At 41.0% G+C, this 10,818-nt stretch overlaps 1 protein-coding gene across 1 annotated transcript; it reads left to right on the top strand.

Moving 5' to 3' along the window:
* The first annotated feature begins 3,350 nt into the window (after positions 1 to 3,350).
* LOC111233249 (voltage-dependent calcium channel gamma-6 subunit-like) lies at positions 3,351 to 10,279 on the top strand. The gene is made up of 6 exons (XM_022761021.1): positions 3,351 to 3,560; positions 5,094 to 5,204; positions 5,437 to 5,545; positions 8,016 to 8,090; positions 9,822 to 9,959; positions 10,059 to 10,279. Exons 1-6 carry the CDS (start codon positions 3,351 to 3,353, stop codon positions 10,277 to 10,279), a joined length of 864 nt encoding a protein of 287 aa, XP_022616742.1.
* The last annotated feature ends 539 nt before the right edge of the window (positions 10,280 to 10,818 follow it).

Consider the following 10,818-nt stretch of genomic DNA (forward strand, 5'->3'; position numbering starts at 1 on the left):
ATTATTGATTCAGATAGTCTAAAATAATAAACTGTATTGTCTCTAATCAGTGGTTTCTCAAACAGCTGTTTTCTTCTGTAAATGATTTCATTCTCAAGAATTGACCAGATAAAGGATGAAAAGAACATATCTACAAATGATGCAGTATTTAGGACAAATCCATCAAAAAAACAGACCCTGTTATGCTTAAATTTCTGTCTCAAAGTTCATAAATGTTCATTAAAGTGATGCAGCATACAATAAATTGTTTGTGAAGTATCTGCTTCGTCGTTGGGAATGAGTGTCTTTTGACACAAATCTTTACATGGTGTGCTACTGCAGCCAAAATGTCTTATTTAATAGATACTTGGGGAAGTACGTTCATATACATGAATCTAAAAAAGTGGTGAGAAGTGTCTGAATTTACTAATAAGATTTGAATTAATAACAAATTATGAGCTAAACTGAAGAATGAAATTGTATTTATGTGTGAAAATGTGTTTATATTTGATTATTTATCTGTTGTTGGAAGATTTCTCTGAAAATGACCCCAAACTTCGGCCCTCTAGCTCGTCAGCTTGTTAACAGGAGAGACGCTGAGGTGGAAGTAAAGTTATGAGATCTCCCCGGGGGATGTGTTTCATTTTTGCTAACAAGAGGCAGGGCTGCATGTCATGTCTGTTGTCACCACATCCCTGTGGAACGTGGCAGGACAGCTGCTTCACTCACCCTTACAGACACAAAGGGTTTTAAGATTCAATTCATCGGCGGCGTATCTGCGTGACTTCTCCATCGCAGAGCTTCTAGGAATAGATAATTGGTTATGGCTTGAACACGATGAGTGTTTTTGTGCTGCCGAGTTACCATAAAGTGTCTCAGAATAGACAGCAGGTTATGATTTTAGTATGCGGATTGTTTTCTTTATGTGTTTGTTGACGCATAACATCTCAAAATAGATAACTGATTGTGATTCTACTACGCTAAGTGCTTTTATATCGCTTCTCCGTCCTAATGAAAGAAGCAGAAGAGTCAGCACAGATAATTATTTGTGATGTGAGGAAGTTCTCTCCACTTCTGTGCTTTTCTTACACCGTTAGCTCACAGTGAGGAAAGTTCTGAAGGCTGGATAATGAATAGATTCAATTTTCTGTTTTCCATACTCTACATTTTTATTTTCATTTGTTCACATTGCTCAATTAAAGAGGAACGATTGCTTTTAATCTGGAGAGTTGTGGTAACCTGTCAACCTGGTATTTACATGGATTACGTTGCTTTTATTTGGCAGATGCTGTTGTCTAAAGCAACGTACAAAAAAAGTGCATTCCTCCAAAACTATAAATCAAGAGCCTTTGAGGAGTTTTTTTTTTTGTAATCTGTATCTGGATACATTATCTGACACGATGACATTTGATCATGGACTTTTGCATTTACCCCTGCTATTAATAATTGGTCTTGCTCAATCTAGATTTTTGCCCAGGTTGTGATCATATCTAATCAAATCTATTAATCGGCTCCAGACTGTACAGAACTCAGCAGCCAGACCTTTAACAGGATCCAGGAGAAGTGACCAGATTACACTGGTTTCAGCCTCCTTGCACTGGCTCCCAGTACGTTTTAGAATTGATTTTAAGATCCTGTTGACTTTGAAAGCTCTTCACGGCCTCTCTCCATGCTCTGTATCTGACCTTATCGTACAGCTTCTCCCCATTTTACTTAATTTTATTGAACACTTTTGCTGTTACTGAAAACTTTTACATTTTTTGATTTTATTGATTTTTTTACTTATCACCCTGACACTGCCTTTGGTCTATTTGCAATAATACTAACACACTTAAAGAGTATTTCTGATTGCTTGTTTGAATTGTTGCCTGACCTGCTTGTCTTATTTCGCTGCCTTGTGTAAAGCACTTTGTGACATGGGTTTAGAAAAGTGCTCTATAAAAAGATTATTATTATTATTATTATTATGTTATTATATCTCATCATGCAAATTAGGTAGTGGACCTGGTGGGCTTGTCAATAAACATAACGTGTCCTAGCTTAAGGAGACAGTGTTGCGTGGGTGTGTGTGTGTGAGATCTACTTACTTTTTGGGAGATGGAGTTTTTCTTTTTTTTTTGGAAGGGTGTGGCCAACCTGCACAGATTGCATTTACAACCGGTTGAGATCAGATTGCAGTGCGTGCTACACCCCGCCCAGATATGGTCGAGCCAGTTTAAAAGGAGGCCGACTGCAGTGCGTTGTGCATTTCCAGTACACATGCACTAACGTGTCTTTCATTATTGATATAAAATATCCAGATGAATTTTGTCTGTTAATACCAGGTGTAAATCTGGTCTAAATCCCGGCTCCTAGATGCTGTAACTTTAGCTCAGCTTTTAGGCAACATGTTTAGTAACTGACCCTCTCTCATAACAGTAGAAAGGTCACCCTTGAAGAACAAGCTTTTTATTTGGTTTGGCTTTCTAAGCATAGAGAACTGGGTGCGTCTCTTCAGACCATTTCATTCCTCACACTCAGTACTATCTGAGATCTTGAAACTATGACTTTACTAACTATAACTGCAACTATAAATTAATTACCCAGAGTGACAAGACAGCTCTGATAAACCAACTGAACGGCACCTGCCCAGCACCGAATGGCGAGCAGGGAAAGTTAATGACAAGTTAGCAACCACAGTGGATCATTTAACAGTTTAAAAAGTCTACAGTTTTTCTCAGGAGAACTTTTCTGTGACTGAAATAAGGTAAAGTTGATTACCACAACACAACACTAATGACTTTCACTTTCTCTTCTCTCATCTTTAGGAGGCCTCGCTTCTTTCACTCCTGACCTCTACCTCTATTGACTCTCAGTGGATGCACTCTTCTATACATCGACTGTCCTCTGTGATTCTTTTTTTTTCACTATGATTCATTTATCAGTTTTGCAGCTGTCGTCCAAGCCGCCATTTTTTACCAAGCTTTTTCTCAAGGGGAGGCTGATTCCTGCTTTTTCCTGCTAAAGTTTTCAGAACACTGTAGGTGTAGCTTTTGTTACCAAGGAGACTTTTTGAGTGTCAATTTTTTTCTAATGTGCTCATTATACAGTCGTTTTTTTTAGTCTTTATCTTTCTACCTCTTTGCTTTGCCTCTTCCTTTCTGTCAGATACACCTGTACGACTTTACTTTACTTCAACATTGTCTCATGCTGCTTTTCATTGTTGTCTTTTTGGGCACAAACTGAGAATACACAATTTTCTCCTGTTTTTGTTCCTGTCTTTGATTTTTTTTCTATTGCTGGAGTTTCTCCACCCCTGTAGAGGGTCACAGCTCAAAGGAAGTTTGGTTGCCAAAGTGAATCCCGCTTGGCTGTCTTAGTTGTTCTCCAAAATGTGGTCTACATTTTTTGTGACTGATGAGGAGGGCCGCACGGTGGGCCCGCCGGCACCAGGAACAGTGATAGGGCCTGCACCAGGAGGAGCACCCCAGGGTCCGGTGGGTCTGGCCAACCTGATGAGCGGACGCAGTACATTTGGGGGGAACAAGCGCCGGAGGACAACGTCAGCGGGACACACCATGAGTGAGGCCCAGGAAGGAAAGGTGACTGGCTTAATATTGCGCGACTGTGTGCTTTCCCTCAGGCAGTATGAAAGTACTCTGGAGCTAATGGATCCAATCAATCACGCAGCTGCCTTTTCGGCTTGAAATCTGGCCGGTCCGCAGGGCAGGAAACACACCACCAGAGCAGATGAATGACTTGTAATGTTTTAAAATAAGAATTTGCAAGAGATCAAACACAGCTCTTTGACATTAAGGAGATAAAAATGTAAGCTTAGGAGTAATCTGCAGGTGCTCAGCACGGTCGTAATCACTCAGAGAGAGCTGAGACTTCACACTCCTAAACTGGATCACTTTCTGACATGTATCCACAGATACACATACATGACTGTACTTCTATACTTCTATAGAGGAACACCGTGGCATAATTCATTCCCCACACTATAACCCTAATTGGCTTCTTTAAACTCAGTGTATGAAACAAACCTGGACCAGACAAATGTCCTCACTCTTATCATCTAAAACTGGTCCACACAAAGATAGAAGCAGGAGAGCCCACCCACACATCTCCACTGCCTGTTGGAGTTCATATTTTATGTGTTGAGGACTTTAAAAACAACATGAAGAGATTGTTCTTTCCCTGTGACATTGTTAATTCCTATATATCCTGATATATTATAACAAAAATTCACATGATCACACCATAATAATAAAAATACAGCCATGGTGCATACCACTATGTAAACTTGTAAATACCAGCTCCTTCAGTTTCTTTCACATTTCCCCTGCCAACGATTTCAACACAATCACACTATGATTCATGGGTTAGAAACTCCACAGAATTGTAGACTTACAGAAAATATGCAGGAAGAACTCAAGCACTTTCCCTGTATAACTTTATGTAAGTGAGCTCAGCTAAACAGCTCTGAAACTGGCTGGTTACATAAAGCAACAACTTGACCCTGCGTTGTGTTTTGTATATGGTGAACAGGAAGCTTGGCTCCATTTCTATGCAGCCATTTATTTTTGTTAGATAGGAACAGAATATGTACTGGTCCATCTAACTGATATGCAAGGTATTTTAGCACCACGGTTAGCTTGTTAGCCTGTTATCCTACAAGGTATTTTAGCACCACGGTTAGCTTGTTAGCCTGTTATCGTACAAGGTATTTTAGCACCACGGTTAGCTTGTTAGCCTGTTATCCTACAAGGTATTTTAGCACCACGGTTAGCTTGTTAGCCTGTTAGCGTACAAGGTATTTTAGCACCACAGCTAGCTTGTTAGCCTGTTAGTGTACAAGAAATTTTAACACAGTAAAATACATCACACTTCCACTTGTTACGCTTTGAAGTATCATTTCAATATAAACTAATTGGAGATTCATGCTAAAGTCCAAAAAACTGAGGCTAACATGAGTAAGCAAGGACACTGTAACTGGTCTCGTGCCTGAAAGGCCAAAACTGGTTGCTGAGAGATTTTTAAATACGTCTTTAACTCAGTATTGCAAACTTTTTAAAAAGGTTATTCAAATCACTATTTGACTGAAATAATTTTGCTTTGTGTTCTGTCACCAGATCAAGTTGGCATTCTTTGTGGCCATCGTGGGCGTGGTCCTGACGGTGCTCGGGGTGGGGACAGAGTTCTGGGTGGAGCTGGCACCCCCAAAGAGTTTCTACAACAATCAGGTGAAACAGAAACTTCTGATCATGAGTTATTGTGTTATTTCCCCTCAAACACACATCCTGTACATTTAGATGTTATTAACCTGTCTTACTTGGGGACAAAAACCACAACTGAGCAGTAATTTCCTGTTAGGAATGAATCCCTGTTTCATGTCTAAACCTTGTGATGGATGGAGGAAGAATATTGCTGCTGATCTCTTTTTTTGAAAAAACCTCTTTGATCTCCATTTTGCAGACATGTCTGACAGCTCACTACGGCCTGTGGAAGGGCTGCACCAAGACCCTGTGGGTGGCTGATATCGACCCAGAGAGAGAGAGCTGTGGACCTGCTGAACTGCCCGGAGGTGACTCAAAGATTTAAAGGCTGGTTTGTGGTGGATTGATGTCTGAGTTTTATGATGGTGACTGTGTGAGAGAGAGAGTTTTGAGCTGCTGATTGACAGACCAGCTGGCTGACTGGACGTTTGCCAATCTATCGAGCTGGTAGGACAGCTCAGTTTGAGGGAGTGAGTTAGCATGAATGAGTGGTCTACCTGGCTTTTCTGGCTTGACAAATAACACTTGGCTCACTGTTTGAAGGCTGGCTGGCTGACTGCCTGAGTCATTGTTACATGGTCTGAGTTAAAGAGTGAGTCCATGTTACGCTTTTGGGTCAAGTGGAAGGATGCATCATTGGATTTTGGAAGTCCTGAGCTCTTGGATAGCGCGTTCTATTCTGGTTTAGGAGTCTAAACAAGTGATTTACAAGATTATAGAAAAATATTAAAGCGCTCTAGCTGTACAGCATCATATTCTACTCGTAAGCTGCTGCTGAAGTGTTTCTAAGTTTGTGCAGGTATCTCATTACAGGTGCAAGAACAGCTAATGGAAATAATGCAGGACTTTGGGTTGGAAATTACATCCGGATCTTTTGCTTCAGACTTTCTTTGTTCAAGTGTAGCAAAAGATTATTAAAAGCTATTCGCAGCATTTCTTCCCTTTTTCCATGACTCAACTGTATCAGCTCCCCTTTTGAAGAATGAGTCATATAAAAAGAAAAACAGAGCGAGAGACTGGGGATAGTCCACCAAGAGCTCTGTGTGTGTATGTCATCAGTTTCAGGCAGGATACCTGTTTGATTTTCATCAAAACAAGTGGGAGAGGTTTAGAGAGTAATGGGTTTGTTGTGTCCTGGGACTTTTTGAAAATTGAAAGTGACAAAAAATAATAATATAGTAACTCTGGTCTAAACAATTCAAGAGTGACATAGAGTGGATAGGACATTGGAACTGTTCTGCCTACAGGACAGACTACAGTATGTGTTTGCATTACATCATTTGGTAGTTTTCTGACCATACTGTGGTTAACTGTCTCTGTCCTGGTGTCACCCACAGACTGTATGGCAGCCTATTTAACATTTTTAAATGTAGCATTGAAAAGAAAGTTATGTTTATGAGCAACAGTTACTACACTTACAACAATGTAAAAAATGAAACCATAAAACAAATATTTATTTTCTTCCCAGGGATGATGATTCTTGTAGGTTAGATTTTTCTATTAGTTTTTGGATCATTGGTGAAAATGAGCTTTAGTTTATGATACTTACACGTTTTGTTCAGCAGGATCATCTTCACAAAAGAATTCTAATTTTATGATGTTCGAAGCAAAAATACAATCACCAGAAGTAAAAAGCTAATGCTAGGCTATCAACGAACTGACCACTAAACCTCAATTTGTAGTTTGATTTAAGTCTGACCTATTCTACTTCTAAAAGCCTTTCCTCTTAAAAGGTTAATAGTAGTTCAACGTGATGATGTTTACATCCCCGACAACCTCTGTAGTCTCATTAAGACACTTGTCGGCAGCCGGCCTTTTTTAGGAGATGTAAAAGCTTTGAGGAATCAGGAATGAGGTATTTACTGACGTATTTGTATGATTTTGTAGAATAAAACGTGAAAACACGAGCTTTCAGTCATCTAACAAAAAAAAACCCATTAAAATACCCATCAACTTTGAGACGAGGGAACTAGAAGTGGTAAAATGCTTGGTTGTAGGACTCTTTCTTGCAACACTGTATTTTGTAATTGCCCAACTGTTTAGTGTTAAGGAAATTATATTTATGAATCACATTCAGAAACAACACAGGTTGGTCAAAGTGCAAGATCTTACACATTGGGACATAGGAGTAATCAAAAGTTAAAAATAAGTTTTAAATGCTGGTTTTTGGGCACAGATCTATGCTACACATAGATCCTTAAGGGATGAAGGTGTTCTGTTCATGCTCTGTGGTCAGAGAGAGGAAAGTCCAGTTATGGTGGACTTTCCTCCTCCATTTGTAGGTTGGATTTGAATCGTGTTGTGCAGCAGTCTTTGCTTTAACGCTGATAACTATTGTTGGAGGGGAAAAACAAACCCAGAACACTCTGAGGATGTGGCTTTGATCACGCTAATTGAGAGTGATGTGTGTGCGTGTTACGTTCGCTCGCGTGCTCAAATGTGCGAGGGAACAGATAGAGGTGTCACATTCTATTTGACGGCCAAACTCTAATTACTGTAACGCATCATCAGGACGGCAGAATGCTAATTATGCAGGAAGCATCGCATTGTCACCTTGAGCCTGTCATTGACGCTCACGGCTGATTATGTATGATGGAGAATAATTGAAAGTAAAGTGTACAGGGGCTGAGAGACATGTGGCTCCTTGAATTTCAATAAGATGTTCATCAAGATTGTCTGCAGCGAAAGAAGCAGATTACCTGTCAGTGTTTATGTCTGTGTCATTTACAGAGGCTGTTTCTCCTCTTCCATCTTTTTTTTTTTTTTTTCCGCTTCCAGAATCAAACTGCACCTACTTCAAGTTTTTCACCACGGGGGAAAACGCTGTGATGTTTCAGAAGACAACGCAGAAGAGTGAGTCATGCGCCTCTCTCGGCTCCTCTTGGCCTCTCTCAACCGCTGTCCAACCTCGTCCGCCCACTCCCTCCTTTCTTTGCCCCTTCATCTTCCTCTTCTCTCGCTCTTCCTTCATTCTCCACTCTCCTGTCTGTCATCTCTCTCCCACCTCTTCTCCTCTCACCCGTCTCTCCCACAATCCATCCCAGTCTTTTTCTGTCCTGTCTCCCTTCACCTCCTCACCATGCTCTTTCAGGTTGGCCATTGTCTGCTCTGTGAGTGTTTGAAATCTATTCCGCCTACACCACGTTCAAATGTCTCCGAGCTGCCGTCTAACCTCTCATTTCGCTGGCAGCTCCATAATGTACTGAGATCACACAGTGCCATACGTTCAATGAGGAAAGACAGACATACATTAAAATCTCATTGTTTGCCGATGCCACATCACTGTCAGGCTTTAGGCTTCAGTGCATTGATTTAATAAATACATTCATGAGTGTATTGTTTGCTTGCTTTTGCACAATAAAAGTTTAAATCTTCTTTAATGGTTGTAAATAATTTTATCATTGGAATAATGATATAACAGAGGTTAAAGCAAAGTTTTTACACAGTTTATTTGTGCCAATTTGACTGATGGAGTCTGTATGTATTCTCCATACAAACAGGAAGTATGAACTTACTACACAGCTAACAATCTATGCACTGAAGTATGCTGTGGGTGTGTGGAGAGTGTCTGTGTGTGTGTTTGTATGATAAGTCTAAGACTTAGCTTAGCTTTAGCTAAAACATTTTCAGAAATATTCTGCTCTTTTTCCTTTAACCACTTATCTTTTCTCCTTCTGGACTCTGCACCTTCCTGAAAATGAAACTTCTGGCCCAACATAGACCTGGGTCCTCGGTCCGAGTCTGGCCCATATACTTCCACATCTGGGCAGATTCCGGCTGTTATGCTCCAGTGTTGGTTGACAGCTGGAAGACTTTATGTGTGTCCAGATGCGGAAGTAGCATCTGACAACCATGCAGGATATGGGCCAGACTCGGACATATACTGGGCCAAAAGAAACATGTGAAAGAACCATGTGGCCCAAGTGTGGGACAGATGTATTTTGCGACCTGAGTTCTACAGTCTTGGGAAAAATGTGCATTCCTACTCAGGCATAAACATTTTCAACTCTGACGCGTCTTTGGTTTAAGTCACACTCCCCAGATCAACTTGCAATGTTGCATATCATCACATCCACTCAGGTCTTTCCATGGACTTTTATACGGTTGTGCTGCCTCCAAAATTTACTTTGGTTAAAGGAAATTGAACACACCTCCAGCAGAGTGTTGGTGCAACAGCGTCATTTACAAAAAGGAATCTAACGATCCTACATTTCGAGCCACATTCAAAGCTGCTGCAAATCTTTATCACCAACTTTGCAACACGCAAGCTGTGAGCTGTGGTGTGCAACATGTGCTCATTTCCTCTCACTCATTTTGACACGTTTCACTAATCAAAAACAAACTGCATGTGAAACCTCCTGCACCCTCCTGCACAGTTTGTGATCAGCATGTGAGCAGTGCGTGCTTATCACTTTTGTGAAACAGGTTCACAGTAGCTTTTGGGTGGAAATAAGTGGCTACAAACCTGGTGGCGTTTATTCTGTCTTTGACACCAGAAACGATGTTAAATACATCCGTCCCTATTAAACTGAATTGAATAAAATTGAATTTATGAAAACAGCAATGTCCTCTTTACCTGTGCAGATCTGAATGTAGCGGCAGCCATGTTGGCCATGTTCAGCCTGTTCCTCATGGTGATGGGGGCCATATGCATCACCATGTCCCTCAGTAAAGAAATCCTGTTCTTCCTCAAGCCAGCATCGGTCTGCTTCATTCTGTCAGGTCAGTAGAGACAGCGACACAGTCACAATCTTTTCTCAAATTCTCAAAATAAACGTGGACCAGTGTTTCTCTAACCTGTGTCTGCTATCTCCTCCACAGGTATCCTGGTGCTTCTCTGTCTCGTGGTTTTCCACCAGTCAGTCTTGGCTTTGCTGGCCAGCGACCATACGGTTCCTCTTCACCACGAGCTCTCCTGGTCAGTGTCATGTATCGGCTGTGCGGGGGCCGTCCTCATCATCGGTGGGATCCTCTTTGTGCTGCTGGCGCTGCCCTACAGCCCCTGGCAGAGGTGTCTCCCTCAGAAAGACAGCAGCAGCTAGTGGCCTGGGGGTGGTGTTGCACTTTATGTTTCCCAAAGACGTCTCAGCAAATAGGATTGCCTTTTCTGAATATGTAAAGGAGTCATATGCATATGCAAAATTGATCATCAGCTTATCCACTAAGTCATGAGAAGGATCAAATATGTCAAAAGATTCACTCATAGGTCCCATACTCTAATACTGAACTGCCTTTACCTTTTAGCAGGATTACACTAAAAGTACTGAGCCGATTTGCACCGAACAAGGTGGAGGGTTACGGCACGGGCCAGGGATGAACAAATTAAATGTTGGTGCAGATCTGGATCATTTACTATAAATTTGGATTTTTTTTCTCTGAGGTCTGGTGTATGTTGTTTCACATTGACCTTGACAGTGCCCTTCTAGTTGTTTAGTGGAAAACATCTTTTTTATTTCATTCACTTTGTTGCCAATAAGAGGATTTTGCACAGTATACAGGTAAAAGTCAATTTGAGATCTTTGTTCTCTGATTTGTGACCCACCAACCCACACAGTTCATCTTGTTAGCTGAAAAGGAGCTA

Source organism: Seriola dumerili, unplaced genomic scaffold (assembly GCF_002260705.1).
Source record: "Seriola dumerili isolate Sdu_G_001 unplaced genomic scaffold, Sdu_1.0 BDQW01000381.1, whole genome shotgun sequence".
NCBI lineage: Eukaryota > Metazoa > Chordata > Actinopteri > Carangiformes > Carangidae > Seriola > Seriola dumerili.

Coding starts and splice junctions, on each gene's coding strand:
- LOC111233249 (XM_022761021.1), top strand. CDS start 3,351: ATGTGGTCTACATTTTTTGTGACTGATGAGGAGGGCCGCACGGTGGGC. Junction 5,205..5,436: donor AGAGTTTCTACAACAATCAG/GTGAAACAGAAA, acceptor TCCATTTTGCAG/ACATGTCTGACAGCTCACTA. Junction 5,546..8,015: donor ACCTGCTGAACTGCCCGGAG/GTGACTCAAAGA, acceptor TTCCGCTTCCAG/AATCAAACTGCACCTACTTC.